The sequence below is a fragment of the Rattus norvegicus genome, chromosome 6, assembly GCF_021556685.1.
Source record: "Rattus norvegicus strain SHRSP/BbbUtx chromosome 6, alternate assembly SHRSP_T2T, whole genome shotgun sequence".
Lineage (NCBI taxonomy): Eukaryota > Metazoa > Chordata > Mammalia > Rodentia > Muridae > Rattus > Rattus norvegicus.
Window position 1 is genome coordinate 15790185 of NC_141539.1, and position 19222 is coordinate 15809406.

A 19222-nucleotide genomic window follows, 5' to 3' on the forward strand; every position below is an offset into this window, starting at 1 on the left:
TTAATTGTGAGTAAAAATGTCTTACCTTAAGAACCAAAATGTAAACACTCTAATTTATACTGGGTAAAACACTTGAAGGAAAGAAGATAGATGATAAGTACACAGATGATGCTCAGGGTCTTTCATTTTCAACTGGAAAATGAAGTCAAAGCCAAAGTAACATCATTTCTCTTCACTTTGACATTATAACTTAGTATAAAAAAAAAAAAAACCAAGTGGGAAAATGGGAGCTGGAGATGGCTCAGTGGTAAAGAGCACTGGGCACTCTTGCAGAGGACCTGGGTCCAGTTCCCAGCACCCATATGGTGGCTCACAACCATCTGTAGTCCCAAGAGATCCAATACCCTCTTCTGGCCTCTGTGGGCACTAGGCACACATACAGTGCACAGGCATGCTTGCAGGCAAACCGCCCATACTCAAACAAGTGACCTTCCAAAGAATACAACACAAGTGCAGACATTCATAGAGGAAACCGAACTCCCACTCATTCCTAGGAAGAATGTAGAAGAGTCACTGTGAAAAGGCCACTCCTCAGAAAACCTAAACGTGTAGCAACTACATTATCAAGCCATTTCATTCCCAGGTCCATGACAAAAGAATTTACAAAACAATGTGTACACACACACACACACACACACACACACACACACACACACACAAAGTGCACATGAGTATCTATAGTAACATTATATAAAACAGTCAGAAAGTAGGAAAAAAAACCTCAATTAGTCCATTGACTCAAGAATGAGTATTAAAAATGCATTTTTCTTTTTTCTTGGATATTTTACGTATTTACACTTCAAATTATATCTCCCCACACACACACACTTCTATGAAGATTCTCCCAATCCCACCCACCCACTCCCACCTAAACACCCTGGCATTCCCTTACACTGGGGCATCAAGCCTTCACAGGAACAAAGGCCTCCCCTCCTGTTGATGCCAGACAATACCATCCTCTGATACATATTCGGCTGGAGCCATGGGTCCCTCCATGGGTATCTTTGGTTGGTGGTTTACTCTCCAGGAACTCTGAGGGGTCTGGTTGGTTGATATTGTTGTTCTTCCTATGGGGTTGCAAACCCCTTCAGCTCCTTCAGTCCTTTTTCTAACTCCTCCATTGGGGTCCCTGTGCTCAGTCCTATAGTTAGCTACAAGCATCTTCATCTGGCAGATGCCTCTCAGGAGACATCCATATCAGGCTCCTGTCAGCAAGCACTTCTTGGCATCCACAAGAGTATCTGGGTTTGGTGACTGCATGTGGGATGGATTCCCAGGTGAGGCAGTCTCTGGATGACCTTTCCTTCAGTCCCTGCTCCACTCTGCCCTATATTTCATCCCACGAGTATTTTGTTCTCCCTTCTAAGACTGAAGCATCCACATTTTGGTCCTTCTTCTTGAGTTTAATATGTGAATTGTTTCTTGGGTATTGCGAGCTTTGGGGTTAAGACCCACTTATCAGTGAGTGCATACCATGTGTGCTCTTTTGTCATTGGGTTAACTTCCTCAGGATGACATTTTCTAGTTCCATGCATTTGCCTAAGAATTTCATGAAGTCATTGTTTTTGATAGCTGAGTAGTCTCCATTTTGTAAATGTACCACATTTTCTGTATCCATTCCTTTGTTGAGGACATCTGGGTTCTTTCCAACTTCTGGCTATTATAATTAAGGCTGCTATGAACATAGTGGAGCATGTGTCCTTGTTATAGGTTGGAGCACTTTTTTTTAATTTATTTAACTTTACTTATATGAGTACACTGTAGCTGTTTTCAGACACACATCAGAAGAGTGTATGGGGTTCCATTAGAGATGGTTGTGAGCCATAATGTGGTTGCTGGGAATTGAACCTCTGGAAGAGCAGTCAGTGCTCTTAACCTCTGAGCCATCTCTCCAGCCCAGGTTGGAGCATCTTTTGGGTATATGCCCAGTTGTGGTATAGCTGGGTTCTTAGATAGTACTATGTCCAATTTTCTGAGGAACCGCCAGAATGATTTCCAGAGTGGTTGTACCAGTCTGCAATCCCACCAACAATGGAGGAGTGTTGCTCTTTCTCCACATCCTTGTCAGCATCTGCTGTCAACTGAGTTTTCAATCTTAGCCATTCTGACTGGTGTGAGGTGGAATCTCAGGGTTGTTTTGATTTGCATTTCCCTGATGACTAAGGATGATAAACTTTTCCTTAGGTGCTTCTCAGCCATTCAATATTCCTCAGTTGAGAAGTTTTTGTTAAGCTCTATACCCCATATTTTAATTGGTTCTCTGGAGTCTAACTTCTTGAGTTCTTTGTATATATTAGATATTAGCCCTCTATCAGATGTAATTAGTAAAGATCTTTTTTCCAATCTGTTGGTTGCTGTTTTGTCCTATTGACAGTGTCCTTTTCCTTACAAAAGCTTTGCAATTTTATGAGGTCTCATTTGTCCATTCTTGATCTTAGAGCATAAGCCATTGGTGGGTTCTGTTCAGGAAATTTTCCCGTGTCTGTGTGATCAAGGCTAATCCCCACTTTCTCTTCCATTAGTGTCAGTGTATCTGGTTTTATGTGGAAGTCCTTGATCCACTTGGACTTGAGCCTTGTACAAAGAGATGAGAATGGGTTGATTTGCATTCTTCTACATGCTGACCTCCAGTTGAACCACACCATTTGTTGAAAATGCTCTTTTTTCCACTGGATGGTTTTAGCTCCTTTGTCAAAGATCAAGTGACCACAGGTGTGTGGGTTCATTTCTAGGTCTTCAATTCTATTCTGATCTATATTCAATTCTATTCCACTGATCTATCTGTCTGTCTCTGTACCAATACCATGAAGGTTTTATCACTATTGCTCTGTAATACAGCTTGAGATCAGAAATGGTGATTCCCCCAGAAGTTCTCTTATTGTTGAGAATAATTTTCACTATCCTGTGTTTTTTGTTATTCCAAATGAATTTGCAAATTTCTCTAAGTCTATGAAGAACTGTCTTGGAATTTTGATAGGCATTGCATTGAATCTGTAGATTGCTTTCAGCAAGATGGCCGTTTGTTCTATATTAATCCTACCAATCCATGAGCATGGGAGATATTTCCACCTTCTTCAATCTTCGATTTCTTTCTTCAGTGACTTGAACTTCTTGTCATACAGACCTTTCACTTCATGGGTTAGAGTCACACCAAGGTATTTTATATTATTTGTGACAATTGTGAAGGGTGTCATTTCCCTAATTTTTTCTCAGACTGTTTATCCTTTGAGTAGAGGAAGGTTACTAATTTCTTTGAGTTAATTTTATATCCAGCCACTTTGCTGAAGTTGTTTATCAGGTTTAGGAGTTCTCTAGTGGAATTTTTAGAGTCCCTTAAGTATACTATCATATCATCTGCAAATAGTGATATTTTGACTTCTTCCTTTCCAATTTGTATCCCTTTGACCTCTTTTTGTTGTCTAATTGCTCTGGTAGGACTTCAAGTACTATATTGAATAGCCTTGTCTAGTCCCTGACTTTACAGGGAATGCTTCAAGTTTCTCTCCATTGAGTTTGATGTTGGCTACTGGTTTACTGTATATTGCTTTTACTATGTTTAGGTATGGGCCTTGCATTCCTGATCTTTCCAAGACTTTTATCAGGAAGAGGTGTTGAATTTTGTCAAATGCTTTCTCAGCATCTAATGAGATGATCATGTGATTTTTTTTCCTTGAGTTTGTTTATATCTTGGATTACATTGATGGATTTCCATTTATTGAACCATTCTTGCATCCCTGGGATGGAGCCTACTTGATCATGGTGGCTGATCGTTTTAATGTGTTCTTCGATTCAGACTGCCAGAATTTTATTGAGTATTTTTCCATCGATATTCATGAGGAAAATTTGTCTGAAGTTCTCTTTGTAGGGTCTTTGTGTGGTTTAGGTAAAAGCATAATTGTGGCTTCAAAGAATGAATAGGGTAGTGTTTCTTCTGTTTCTATTTTGTGGAATAGTTTGAAGAGTATTGGTATTAGGTTTTCTTTGAAGATCTGATAGAATTCTACACTAAACCCATCTGGTCCTGGGCTTTTTTTTTGGTTGGGAGACTTTTAATGACTGCTTCTATTTCCTAAGGAGTTATGGGACAGTTTAGATGGTTTATCTGACCCTGATTTAACTTTGGCACCTGTATCTGTCTAGAAAATTGTCCATTTCCTCCAGATTTTTCTTTTCAAGTAGAGCAAAGGCTTTTCAAGTAGGACCTGATTTTTTTTTAATTTCTTCGGTTTCTGTTATTTTTCCCTTTTCATTTCTAATTGTATTAATTTGGATACAGTCTCTGTGTCCTCTGGTTAGTCTGGCTAAGGGTTTATCTCTCTTGTTGATTTTCTCAAAGAACCAGCTACTAGTTTTGTTGATTCTTTGTAGAGTTCTCTTTGTTTCTACTTGGTTGATTTCCTGCTGTATACTCCTCTTGCTTCTTTTTGTTCTAGAGCTTTCAGGTGTGCTGTCAAGCTGTTAGTAAATGCTCTCTAGTTTCTTTTTGGAGGCACTCAGAGCTATGAGTTTTCCTCTTAGCACTGCTTTCATTGTATCCCATAAGTTTGTTTATGTTATGCCTTCATTTTCATTCAATTATACAAAGTCTTTAATTTATTTCTTCCTTGACCAAGTTATCATTGAGAAGAATGTTATTCAGCTTCTATGTGTATGTGGGTTTTCTGTTTTGTTTTGTTTTAATAGTTTTTTTTTTCTAAAGACTCATTTATGTATATGAGTACACTGTACCTTCAGACACACCAGAAGAGGGCGCCAAATCCCATTACAGATGATTGTGAGCCACCACGTGGTTTGCTGGGAATTGAACTCAGGACCTCTGGGAGAGGTGCCCTGAGTCATCTCTCCAGCCCAGGCTTTCTGCTATTTCTTGTGTGTGTGTGTGTGTGTGTGTGTGTGTGTGTGTGTTGTTTTGTTTTTTGTTTTTTGTTATTGAAAAACCAGCCTTAGTCCATGGTGATAGGATGCATGGGATTATTTCTATCTTCTTGTATCTGTTGAGGCCTGTTTTGTGACTGATTATATGGTCAATTTTGAAGAAGGTATCATGAGGTGCTGAAAAGAAGGTATATTCTTTTGTTTTAGGATGAAATGTTCTATAGATATGTTAAATCCATTTGGTTCATAACTTCTGTTAGTTTCACTGTGTCTCTGCTCAGTTTCTGTTCCCATGATGTCCATTGATGAGAGTGGGGTGTTGAAGTCTCCCCCTATTATTGTGTATGGTGCAATGTATGCTTTGAGCTTCAGTAAAGTTTCTTTTATTAATGTGGGTGCCCTTGCATTTGGAGCATAGATGTTCAGAATTGAAATTTCATCTTGGTAGATGTCTCTTTTGATGAGTATGAAGTGTCCTTCCTTATCTTTTTTGATAACTTTTGGTTGAAAGTCAATTTTATTTAATATTAGAATGGCTACTCCAGCTTGTTTCTTGGGACCATTTGCCTAAAAATTTTTAGGTAGTGTCTGTCTTTGTCACTGAGGTGCAGCAAAATGCTGGGTCCTATTTACATATCTAGTCTGTTAGTCTATGTCTTTTTATTGGGGAATTGAGTCCATTAATATTAAGAGATGTTATGGAATAGTGATTGTTGTTTCCTGTTATTTTTGTTGTTAGAGTGGAATTATGTTTGTGTGGCTATCTTCTTTTGGGTTTGTTGAAAAAAGATTAATTTCTTGCTTTTTCTAGGGTATAGTTTCCCTCCTTATTAGAGTTTTCCATCTATTATCCTTTGTAGGGCTGGATTTGTGAAAAGATATTGTATAAATTTGGTTTTGTCATGAAATATCTTGGTTTCTCCATCTATGTTAATCAATTAACTCTCAAGAGTTTTGCTGGATATAGTAGTCTGGGCTGGCATTTGTGTTCTCTTAGTGTCTGTATGACATCTGCCCAGGATCTTCTGCCTTTCATAGTCTCTGTTGAGAAGTCTGGTATAATTCTGATAGATCTGCCTCTATGTTACTTGACCTATTTCCCTTACTGCTTTTAAAACACTTTCTTTATTTTGTGCATTTAGTGTTTTGCATTATGTGTTTGGAGGAATTTCTTTTCTGGTCCAATCTATTTGGAGTTCTGTAGGCTTCTTGTATGTTCATTCATGGGCATCGTTCTTTAGGTTAGGAAAATTTGCTTCTATAATTTTGTTGAAGATATTTACTGGCCCTTTAATTTGGGAGTCTATGCTCTCTTCTATACCTATTATCTGTAGGTTTGGTCTTTTCATTGTGACCTGGATTTTTGGATGTTTTGGGTTAGGAGCTTTTTCGTTTTGTATTTTGCATTTTCTTTGACTATTATGTCAATGTTTTCTATGGCATCTTCTGCCCCTGAGATTCTCTCTTCAATCTCTGTTGGTGATGCTTGCATCTATGATTCCTGATCTCTTTCCTAGGTTTTCTATCTCCAGAGTTGTCTTTCTTTGTGATTTCTTTATTGTTTCTATATCCATTTTTAGATCCTGAATGGTTTTGTTCAATTTTTTCACCCGTTTCATTGTATTTTCCTGTAATTGTTTAAGGGATTTTTGTGTTTCCTCTTTAAGGGCTTCTACTTGTTTACCAGTGTTCCCCTGTATTTCTTTAATGGAGTTTCTTAAAGGCATCTATTATCATCAGGAGATGTGATTTTAAATCCAAATCTTGCTTTTCTGGTGTGGTAGGATATCCAGTACTTGCTGGTGGAGGGAAAATTGGATTCTGTTGATGCCAAGTAGTGTTGGTTTCTGTTACTTAGGTTCTTGTGCTTGCCTCTCACTATCTGGTTATCTCTGGTGTTAATTGGTCTTGCTGTTTCTGACTGGAGCTTGTCCTTCCTTTGGGCTTATGAGCCTGTGATCTTAGGAATGAGAGCACTCATGGGAGGCCAGCTCTCTCTGGCCAGGTTTTGTGTCCAAAGGGTTGTAGAACAACCTTAGCTCCAGGCACAGATGGAGACTGGAAGGATCCTGTCCCAGACTATTCCATGGTTCCTGTGTCCTTTGTGCTCCTGGCAGGTCCCTCTTTGGACAGTTAGTGGAGCAAAAGTGAGGTCTCACCTGTGGGCCTAGGAGTGAAAGTGCTCCTTAGAGATCATCTCTCTGCAGGCAGGTTTTGGGTCCAGAGGGCTGTGGGACAGCCTTAGCTCTGGGTGCAAATGGAGACCAGAAGGGTCCTGTTCCAGGCTGCTCCTAAAAATGCATTATTAACCATATAGTGACATATTAATCAAACCACAGAAAAATGAATGACTTTCTGAAACATGGTAGAATTTGGATAATTTTTTTTAATTAAAAATGTACCGAGTAAAAAGAACCAGACATAAAAGCCCACACAGGGCAGTGCTCCATCTATAGGCAATGTCTAGAACAGACAACCCCAAAACAGGAAACAAGTCAGAGGCTGCCAGAGATCAGGGGAAGGGAGGCTGCTGATAGGGGTGCGGGCTTACTTTTCTGATGAGGTTGCCTAAGGGTGACAGCTGCAAACACTGACTCTTTGGAGGGTCAGAGGACTGCACTGAAATCCTTTGTATAGTTGTAAATGGGCCTGTGAATTTTACCTTCATTAACAAAACTTCGCTTTTAAAAGGCAGAAAAAATAAACTACAAAGTGGAATGTGCCCCCAAAAGACTTAAAACAAAAAAAGTAGAAGTGTTCAGAAAGAAAATGTTCAACAGACTATGTATGCAACTCACTTTGAAGATTTTCTGTTTCTAAATGGCTTTTAAGTCTTATCTACAGTATAAGAAATTAGTAGGTAATGTCTACATGAAACAGATAAATTTAACAAAACATTCCAGGGATCATTTGAATTTACTAAAACTGAGTATATTTATAAGTAAGCAAACAATATAACCATAAAATAAAGTAGAAAGTTAGGTCATAATTAGCCAAGAAACCATGACTCAAAGAACTTGAGTTTTCCATACACTTGATATTTTAAAGGTCCTAAACAGACTTTTTAAAATAAGAAATTAAACACTGTTTAGTACCTCTTATTAATTCCATTCCCAATATTGAAACTATGTATGTAAATAAATTCAGTAACCATATCTGTTCACTTGCCAACCTCACCTTTTTACCACTTTGTTATTTCGTTAAGATTTATTTGTTTATGTATCTTATATATATGGGTGCCCTGTCTGAATGTTTATCTGCACACCAGAAGAGGGCATCAGATCCCATTATAGAAGGTTTTGAGAAAACATGGTTGCTGGGAATAGAACCAAGGTCCTCTGGAAGAACAGCCGGTGTGCTCTTAACTTCTGGGACATCTCTCTGGCCCCTGCCTTGTCAGTTTTCACATTAAATTTTTAGTGTACAGTACCACACTTGTATATTAATGTATTTTAGTCATATTCACCCTGTCCCAACTTACAGCATTCTCCTGCCTCTGCTCTCAGCATTGGGTAGAACCCCTAAAATCATCATTGGGAAATGTAAATTATAACCACATTGAGATGTCATTTCACAGCCACCAATATACAACAGTTTTTGAAGGGAAATATTTATTGAGATATATACTATCATATGTCATGTACGAATAATCTGCATACATTTAATTTCATGAACAGATCGTTCCTGTCACCCGCTCTGACTTAGCACTCAGAAGGCACATGCTAATTTCAGTAGTGTAATGGTTTGTCTTTTCCTTTCTCTGAGAAACAATGTATGACTTCATGGTGGTACATTGATTGTACTCAAAAAACAACACAGTCAAAGCCACATTCTTGACTTCTTGCCCATCCTACATTTCTAGGACAAGCCAAAAGTCAAGTACTGGCATTCTAATTCAACAATTACCACAGCAACAGTAGTCATTTTCAAACACAGAAGGATGGGTCAGGCCTCTCAGCTTTTGCTTTCCTTAAGATTTCATTCACTTATAAATTAGTTATGCTGGTGTCTGTGGTTCCACATATAATGGGATATATATATATTAATAACTGACATGTACAGTTCCATATATAATGGGGAAATTAAGTTAAAAAATAAGGTATGAGGACAATATCTAGTGTGTACACAGTAAGTTTTATGCAATAGTAAATCATAGTTTATAATGGAAATTGGAGGTAATTTTTAATAAAAGACTTAGTGAGAGCACTCTGTGCTCTACTGTGGCTTTCTGTATGCCTTTAACTACTAGCAATAGCTGTTTTGTAATGTTCTAAGAAGCAAAGCACCAAAAAACAAGACTTTCTAAGCAATAAATTAGGAATAGCACCCATACATCATTTCCTCAATCTCAACCATTTTCAGAGTGAACCACTTTCAAATACACAAGAATGATGAAAGACCCTGGGGGATTTCACAATCCTTTGACCTAACAGCCCTAAATTATACTTTTAATGAAAAGTTACTATGAGACTCGGTATTCCTTCACTTTATGTACAATTACATAAGGGTAAGAGAAAGTAATGATCAACATTTTAATTTTATATAAGTATAGTTTTATAATTTACACAGCTTAGTAAAATAAACAACCATGAGATACTTTTAAAATCACAATCGTTTAGTTACTTTCTCTCTTTGGATTATATATTTTTGAGTCTAATAAAACTTCAAAGGGCTAGAAATCAAGGTACAAGAAGATTTAAGGTGAAGAAAACAGATGCCAAGGACAACTAACAAGTAAGAATCACCCCATGTCCTCTGTTGAGCTGTGCCAGGACTCTTAGGTGATGAGGAGCAAGACGGAGAAGTGGGTGCATGCTTATGGTCTGTGGGAGTGCATAATGCTAAGGCCTGGGTAACTGCTGCCTGTCTAGCCAGCCATGTTATGCTGTTACAAGGACACTTTCTCATGGTCGAGCTGACTGCACACTCTGTTATGTCCTATGCTTTGGGATCTTGGAAACCAATCACAATGGAGGGCAGTTAGAACTGCTTTGTAGAGTAAGCTACAAGAAGCTTGGACCCGAGCCAAACGCCAGGCAGCACTTCCTGCACCTATGTATGAGCTTTTATGGATTTTGCCTTTATAAGCTGCCCCTGGGATGGACCCCAACATAAGGGAGACACATGCATCAATAGAAGAAGCCATTTAAAATAAGACTTCCATATTGAGTACGGGCTAAATAAAGGTTAAATTCCTAAGACTTCCCTGGGAGTTGAGATCCTGTAACTAACATTCTGGTTGACAAGATAAGACATGAATGTTAGTTAAGGCAAGTCCCCCTCCACAGTTGAATACCCCAACCATATAATAAGAACAGGATAAATGTACAACAAAGACAAGTTCCTAAGGAAGTCCCTTGTCCTAAATCCTGACTGGTGAAATAACTTCGCACAGATGTTTAAGGGTTTAAGGCTTAAAAGCTCTGTAGGATTAGAGTCCTACAGACTGGGGTCACATTCAGCTCCTGAGTCTGGTCTGTGGCCCTGATCGATCAGTCCTTCAGTATCCACTTCATAGACTACCCCTGTCTGACTTAGATCAGTGTGCATGTGGTTTTTAGGACAACTCCTAGATGTCAACACATGAACAACCAGTCAGCCTTTAGGATCCTCTCTCTAGAGACAGAGTTGGTCTTCTCAGTAGCCCCTTGTCACTCTGCCTTTCATGTTTTCATGCTATTTCATGATGCCCCTGTCCTCATCAGGAATGATTTTTCCCTTTCTCCAGAATCTTCTATTACATCCAGACCCAGTCTAAACTCCTACCCCAAAACAGTGCTTCTAAGACAAAACATGTCAAGTTTTAATTTAATTTAGAGATCAGCCGTGTGCTACATGGTGAGATCTCTCGGGTTGCCTACTTAACTTTCCTTCTTTCTTGTCATTGTTTCATTTCTCATATATTTAGCTCATTGAGGAAAGCATACCTCATATTTATATACAAGATACTAGTAAACATTGTTGGTTTGAATTTACCTAAAATTATTCATCTTTTCTTCCTCTGATCGTTCCATAATGTTGTATTTGACAAACTTTAAAACTTCTGGGAGGCAGAATTCTGTAGGTGGATCCTATGGACCAGGCTGTCCCAGGCCAGCTGGAGCTACATAGTGAGACCCTGTCTCAAAAGAATTGGATATGATTATCCATATATATGTATGTACTATATTTAAAAATTACCTTGGGGCTTTTTCTCTAGAACAAACAAAAACTACTTAAGAATATCTATCTCAATACTGAAGGAAACAAATAACACTGCTAAGAGATCTCACAGAAGAAACAGGGTCAAAGTGCTAATACGATAAAGAAAAAATAAGAGTGGGCTGCAGTGGAAACTTAAGGGTTCTTTGGAAAGTCAGTTGTGTTGGATGGTGTTTTGTTGGGGGCAGACACATGAGTGCTTTCCTTAAGCAGACACAGGTAAAGACTAAGGCAGACTCATCAGGGAACTTTCTGCTGAAGCAGACAAGGAGAAAGGATATTATTCTGTTAAAACAAGCACATGAAAGGACACATAACAAAGGATTCTTCACTAACAACACACATGTATTGGTCCACTTTATACTTCATAGTTGAGCTGCATTTGTCAGGAATTCATAGAGAGAAACGAACCAAAAAACTTCTGGTGGTGTGCTGCAGTTTCTTACCGCTTCCACAGACTCTGGCTGACTGGCAGAGTGACATCAGCTGAGACAGAGCACCGCATGCTGAGGCAAGAGCGATAGAGGATGTTTGGAGGGTATAAATAGGACTTAACGGACAGTGGTGGAGGCTGAGCTATGCTGACTTATAGAGCAATACTTGCTGGTCTCACGTCTTCCCTGATCTTCGCTTCCCTGAGAAGCACAGCTGAAAACATCTGCTGGCGCCCCTTCAGGTCCCTCCTGCTGACCTGAGCCAAGGCTGAGGCCTGGCTGTCTATACTAGGTAGTGTCACTGCTCACTCGTGTTTGCTATCCCAACTCTACCGAACTGGACCGCTGGTTATCTGTGAAGTGTTTGCAAGTGGATCGAGCTGCCCCTGCTAACCTGTGAACTGAACTGCTGATTTCCAGACAACACAGATGGGAACTGCTCCAAAGAACCATTTCTAAACAGGTCCACTTCCCCATATTCGTTTTTTCCCACTACCTCTGGTGGGTGGGTAGTGGGCTAAAAGGGAGGTTAAAGTGTTTAAGACCCATCATTAAAAATAACTTTTGAAAAAATTAAAGATACAGAAGGGTTCATATTGAGCAGATAATGGAAAATAAACAAAAATAGTAAACAGGTGAAAAATTGTGAACAAAAATTTTAATGAAAAAGAATGAATTGCTTTTGGCAAAAAATCTTCCATCTAGGTTCTTCTGGAAATTTCTGGTAAAATTCTTTAGCATAACAGGGTTATATATTATAGTGAGAATTTTGGTTTCTCAACACAAAACAAAACCCAAAACAAAAACGCAGATATGTTTTGTGAATATATTTTTGTCTTAATCCCAGGTGTGGGATAAAAGGCTGTTTCACAGCAGGTGATTATGACTTGCCTTGTGCACCAGGAGGGGTGTGGTTCTGCCTTGTGCACTAACAGGGGCGTGGTTTTGCCAGCTGCAGATAGTTTCTCCAATGTGTGACTTTTGTAATTCTGGGAACTTTTGAGAGGGTATAAATATGAGAGCCCTGAGAGTGGCTATCTGGCAAGATTACACAGAAGCTAAAAGTACAGACTCTGTGTGCAGTCCAGACAGGTTATCAATAGGTAGATTTTTCTGGATTGAGTACAGCCACCAATCACCACATGAGCAGCTGTGTGACCTTAACCAGGTTCTTCCTCATTTATGAATGGTGACACACATTAATACATAGAAACCACTCAAGACAGTGACATCACCTAGTAGACAATAGCAACTGCCATCCATTCTTAGTGTTGCTATGATTATCTATTGAAGACCATGTTCTACTGTGGAATTCAGTGTACATTGTTTTGACTAATGCAGAAGGACATATGGAAAAATGCAAAAAGGGAGATAAAAGTGGCAACCCTCAAGGCCAAAATTTTAGCTGAGTCAGGACTCTCTGTTATAGTCCTAGAGACACATCTCTAAAACTGTAAACAAGCCTCCAATTAAATGTTTCTTTCATTAGAGTAGCCTTGGTCATGGTGTCTCTTCACAGCAGTAGGACATCATTAGATGCTGATGCTTATAATACAGACTTACAGACAACACACAGGATAAATATAAAAGGGTTCTTAGAAATAAAGTGGCAACAAGCTCAAGTACAATGAGAGTATCTTCCAGTCAAGTGGTTTGGGCCAAATTGCTGGTCCTTTTAGAAATCTTCAAAAGTATTTAAAGTTGATGCTTTCATTTGATACTTATGCTTTTTATGAATTAGAAGCATAAGAGACTCTGTCTAAGGCAGCAGAATTTTTCTAACATCAAGTTGCAAAACCGAGTTCTAATAAAGATTGCTGCAAAGTCAGAGCAGGCATGGGGCTCTGAGTGCATGGGTTTCCTTCTACAGACCTTAACTCGGACAATGCTCACCTTAAGGAGATGCTGTACTCGGGATAAAAGATGCTTGTGTACTGGACCCACGCACCAGCCTCTTTTTCAGTTCCCCTGTTTTTGGCCTCTGTGACTGAGAACAGATTAAATGATTCAAATCTTCTCACAGATACATGTCTCAGGCCGTCATCCAGCTGTTTCTGCTTCAGAACCTTTGAAATAAAATCAAACATTAGGGTTATAGTATACAAGTGGTATAAGTTTTAGTTTCTAGTTTTTAAGTGATAAACAAACTCTCACTTCCAATAATCCTAACTTCCTGCTGAACACACAAGGAAAATATGGACAAAACACTGAAAGCATACTGGAGTAGTAAAGGTAGTAACAGTTTAACAGTCCGACGCCTTAAGTAAGAGAAAAATCTAGAGTTAGCAAGGTTTTTATATTAACTTTTCTCCTGGGCATCTGTTAATCAGAGGAACGGAGTAGATAAGCAACAGCTTTAATAGCCAGAGCTAGGGCAGGTGTGCTATTATTAGGTTGTGCGTGTGTGCATGTGCACAAACGTTTGCATGTCATATGTGTACACCTGTGTGTGCATGTGTGTGCATTCACAGCATATGTATGCTTCTGTGTATATGTACCTGTGTGTGTGGTATATGTATGCTTGTGTATGTTACATGTGCATGTGCTTGTGTGGCTGTGTATATGTGTGCATGTGTATACTTGTACTTATTTGTTTTAGGATAAATTAAATGACTAGTTTTATTGGTATTAGTTTTCCACATTTGGAGAAATGACATAGAGCTAGAAGATTAAGGGGGTTTTTAGCAAAAACCCTACAGCTCTACATCCAAATGGAGTATAATATAAATGAATGAAGCCTTATATTTTCTGACTTACATTTTTAAAACTATACATATATATCTGATCATCACTGGAGAAATGGCAGAAATTGTACAAGATGAGCCTGGAGTATATGGGTGGTTGGGGGTGAGGATGGGTGTTGGAACCAGGAGTCAAACTGAACATAAGACATCATATTAACAGATGTGATAACTTCAATACAAACTACAGAATTCCCCGTGCATATGATCAAGGGCCTACAAGTCTAACTGACACCGCACCCTCCACACCCCGCACCCCTGCACATATAACCACAAGTCTCCAATTTTGGAGAACACAAAAAGAAGCGACTCCAACATCCTTTTTCCTTCTCTTGCACCTTATACTTTCTACCTTCCTGACACACCCTTTAGCAACATTTTTATAATTGTTACTTCTTACTATGCTTAATGTACTCATCTGTTCTTTTTCATGTTTTTTGGTTCTTTTTCTGTTCTTTCTTTTTTTGGTTCTTTTTTTTTTTTCGGAGCTGGGGACCGAACCCAGGACCTTGTGCTTCCTAGGTAAGCGCTCTACCACTGAGCTAAATCCCCAGCCCCTCTTTTTCATTTTTAAACAATCTTTTCTCTCTTTCTAATTTTTATTTTGTGTGTATGGGTATTTTGCCTGCATATACATCTATGCACCAGGTATGTGCCTGGTGCCTCTGACGGCCCCAAGAAGACTTCAGATCCCCTGGACCTGGAGCTACAGAGGGCTGGGGTAGCTGTGTAGGTAGTAGGACTCAAACCAAGTCTTCTGGAAGAGCAGACAGTTTTAAGTGTTCTTTGCTCTCCTGTCCCAGACTCGTTTTTTACCCTCCCTGGTTTACTGTTAGTAGTGTTTGATCTCACTTTTTTCCTAACATACAACGCTTCTCAGATGTGTGTATTACCCTTATGCAGGGGCCATACCAATCACCTCTGTGCCGTTCCAGTTTTGGTGCCCATACCGCTGAAGCAAGCACTTGACTTCATCCTGAGGATTTTTAAATTGTTTTTAAGATTGCATTTTTTTTTAATTCTCCTTCTTCAATTTTTTTTTTTTCGAATTTTCTCCTTCTTGGGCCTCTTTTTTAATCTTTTCTGGCACTTCCTCTTTTCTCTCCTCCGTGACGTTCTGCACACCTCTTCCCCTTCCTTCCATTTCCTGAACTTGGTTTCTCTACGTTCTCCTCTTTCCCTGCCTCCTTTCTTTTCCTAGTCATTGGTATTTCTACGGTTACCATAAATAATTTATAGGGTCATAGTAGTTTTCCTATTCTTTGACTTACAGGCACTGTCAATACTAATCAATTCCAATATTGTATACAATTTGATTCTTTAGCTGTTATAATAATTTGTTTGTCCAACAATAAAGACTGAGCCTCAGGAAAGGCTGTTTACTAAGATCTCCAAGCAAACTGAAAGACATGGTCAAACAACGTCTACAAATTACATCACAGAAACATCAAGAACACTAAAGGGCAAGGGAATGTGAGATCTCTGAAAGATCCTGATTCACTGAGTTCAAAGATACTGATAAAATGTTAGATGAAAATTTCAAACATTTACCAGTAAAAATGAAATGATATCAAAGAAGACATAAGCAGAAAAACTCAATCCAGGATCTGGAAGAGAGTCAACAATGCAAAGGGGGATGAACAAGAAAAATCAGCAATACGATGGGAGCAAACTCTTCTGAGAAAAAATATATTCTGTGCCTGCATGTGTGAGTGTGTGTGTGTGTGTGCCTGTGTGTGTGGGTGTGTGTGTGTATGTGTGTGTGTGAGTCTGTGTGTGTGTGAGCCTGTGTATGTGTGTGTATGTGTGTGAGTCTGTGTATGTGTGAGTGTGAGTGTGTGTGTGAGTGTATGTGTGTGTGTCTGTGTGTGTGTGAACAAGTGTGTATGAGTCTGTGTGTGTGGGTATGTGGGTGTGTGAGTGTATGTGAGTGTGTATGTGTGAGTGTGTGTGTGTGTGTGTGTGTGTGTGTGTGTATGTGTAGTGGGTAGAAATTAAAATATTCCTAGGAGTAAATCAAACTGCAAGCATAATTTCTGGAACCATGAGATAACAGCTAAGCAGCTATGAGTGTTTACATTAAAACAAACAAAACGGGGTTGGGGATTTAGCTCAGTGGTAGAGCGCTTGCCTAGGAAGCGCAAGGCCCTGGGTTCGGTCCCCAGCTCCGAAAAATAGAACCAAAAAAAAAAAAAAAAAAAAAAAAAAAACAAAAGAGCGTACATACGGACACACCTTCAATGCCAGCTCTTGGGAGGCTGAGGCTGGCAGATCTCTGTGAGTTTGAGGCCAGCATGGTCTACAGAGGGAGCTCCAGGACAGCCAGAGCTACATAGTAAAACCCTGTCCCCAAAAAACTGAAGTAAAATAAAAAAATTAAAACTCAAATAAACTATCACTGCAACTCAAGGGATATGTCTGTAATTAGTGTAATTACAAAGGATGTAACCAGCATGATGATTCCCCAGTTCTATGACAATTACTGAATTCTGAGTATGTACAGCTCAGTAATTTTTTAGAGAACATAATTGGGCTAACTGAGGTAAGCATGCATTGCTTTTTAGGGATTTCTCTTTTTTTTTTTTTCCTATAAAGATTTTGCTTAAAGACGTTTTATCCTGTGGATTTTCACTTTGCCCTGTCCCCTTTCATGGAGTCCTTTGATGTTAGCCTGCTACTTCTGGGAAGGAGGCCTGGCCTGGAGTGCGATGGAACCCATTGGAGGAAGCTGATTTTTTTCTCCCAGCAAGTATCAACTGCAAGCAGCGTCTTGGTTAGGGTGGGACTCTATGTCCACGCTCCCTTCTCTATGTAACTCAGGGTCTTAAACAATATTGATAATCCAGCCGGGGAGGAGATGGCTCAGAGGTTAAGAACACGGGAGCGTGAGGCCGTGTTCAGCTCCCTGGACCCAAGCGAGGTGGTTCACAACGGCCTGTAACACACGCGCCCAGGGATTAGAGGCCCTCTTCTGACACCTGCACTCTTGTATACAGGCCTCCTCCTCCTCCTCTTGGGTACAAATAATTAAAAATTAAATCTTAAAAAAGACATCTAAAAGCACTAGGAAGAAGGAAGACTCAAAGTATAAAAAGCAGAGGTGAGCAGAGCAAGTCACTACAGATTCTAGTGCATGTAAAGGGTTAGCAGAGACTACTCCAAAAGCTGAGACTAGAAGACAGGAAGAGATCTTCATTTTAAGCAGAGGTGGGAAAGACCCTCGGTCTTTCACTTACAATGGAAAACTGATAACCAAGAAGTGTTCGTCATCATTCATAGTCAAGGGCGGACCCAAGCCTAAACTCAAGGCCCTCAACATAGACAATAACACAGACAATCTAACACACAGCATCCTGCCTTAAACAGCACTATGAGATGCTTCATTATCCAGATCTTTCGGCCAAGAATTCCGCTCTCTAGGTAAAGTATTTTCTTCTAGAGGCGTCGGTCAGATTGTGCATGCATGCCTCCTCTTTATGTAATTCTGCCGGGATTGTTAAGTGGTTGATGATCTGGGTTAGCCAAAAAGCTCCATTCTGTTAAGCAATTGGCCCAAATGTGGCCTACCAGAGTCATTTAATATATATATATATATATATATATATATATATATATATATATATATATATATTTCTTAAGGAAACTAGATCATTTCATCAGGATGCCTAACTGGATGAACATTGAAAGACTCAAGTTGCAAGTAACCATCACGGTTATCAGCTGAGACTCAACCAAAAGGAAAACAAGATGTCTGTGAGTTCTTTAGCTAATGATCACACAGACACCTCTAGATCTCACCTAATTAGGGTAGGCACTAGAATCAAAAGTCACCAACTTATCACATGACCTAGAGACAACAATGTACCAGTCACACGGTTTTCTCTCAAAACTGTGAGATGCAGAGAAAGCATCAAACAGTTAGGACAAAGAGCCCTGAGACACCACTGGAGTCCTGGGGAGGACAGAAAGTCAGAATCGGGGAGCTGCAAAAATAAAGGCAGCACATCGTGAAAGTGTGCCACGAGAGAAAGAGATCACAGTTAGGGCTTTGCACATGCAAAGTGTTCTAGCACTGAGTAACACTCCCAATTTGAGTCACAAAATCCTAGCCTTGATCAGATTCTTCAAGCTTTCTGCTTCTGAACACAGATGAAACATGCATGCATGGTTTAGTCACCTTAAACACTTACAAATGTTTATCCAATGGTAATCAACTGAATTATTACAGGAAAAAAAATCACTTTTCCCCTGACACTTCAAACTGGCTAGTTTTGTGTCAACTTGGCACAAGATGAAGCTATCACAGAGAAAGGAACCTCGCCTGAGGAAATGCCTCCATGAGACTGAGCTGTAAGGCATTTTCTCAACTAGTGATCAAGGGGGAGGGCCCAGCCCATTATGGGTGGTGCCATCCATGGGCTGGTGGTAGTCCTGGGTTCTATAAGTAAGCAAGCTGAGCAGGGCTGGGAAGCAAGCTTTACAGTAAGCAGCATCCCTCCATGGCTTCTGCATCCACTCTTGCCTCAAGGTTCCTACTCTGTGTGAGTTCCTGTCCTGACTTCCTTTGGCAATGTGGAAGTGTAAGCTGAATAAACCCTTTCCTTCTTGGTCATGATGTTTGTGCAGGAATAGAAACTCTAAGATGCACCAAAAAAAAAAAAAAAAAAAAAAAAAGTCTTTGACTTTGGGCTTGGCCATGCATCTTCCTTTAACTAACAGTCTATGAGATGGCTCATAGTGATCCTCAACTTGTCTACAAGGGGTGAGCTATCTTAGATTAACCTCTCGGCATGTCTGTAAAGGATTTTCCTAACTACGGTCATTGAGGCAGGGAGGCACACTCTAATTGTGCTATCATCATGCCAAGTAAAGAGGAGAAAAGGTACTAGCTAGTATCCATCCATTGCTCTCTTCTTCCTGAATGCTAACACAATGTGACCAACTGCTTCAGGGTCCTGCTGCCTTGACTTT

General features: G+C 39.6%; 1 protein-coding gene and 1 non-coding gene across 3 annotated transcripts in view; both read right to left on the minus strand.

The window, feature by feature from the left end:
• Positions 1-19222, minus strand: part of Camkmt (calmodulin-lysine N-methyltransferase) — a 383042-nt gene that overhangs the window by 362532 nt on the left and 1288 nt on the right. For both annotated transcript variants that reach the window (XM_087552977.1, NM_001134463.1), the window contains 1 exon segment: positions 13404-13576. In XM_087552977.1, coding sequence (XP_087409103.1) covers positions 13404-13576 — 173 coding nt within the window.
• LOC120093312 (U6 spliceosomal RNA) lies at positions 15110-15216 on the minus strand. The gene has a single exon (XR_015623538.1). It is a non-coding gene; the product is annotated as a U6 spliceosomal RNA (small nuclear RNA).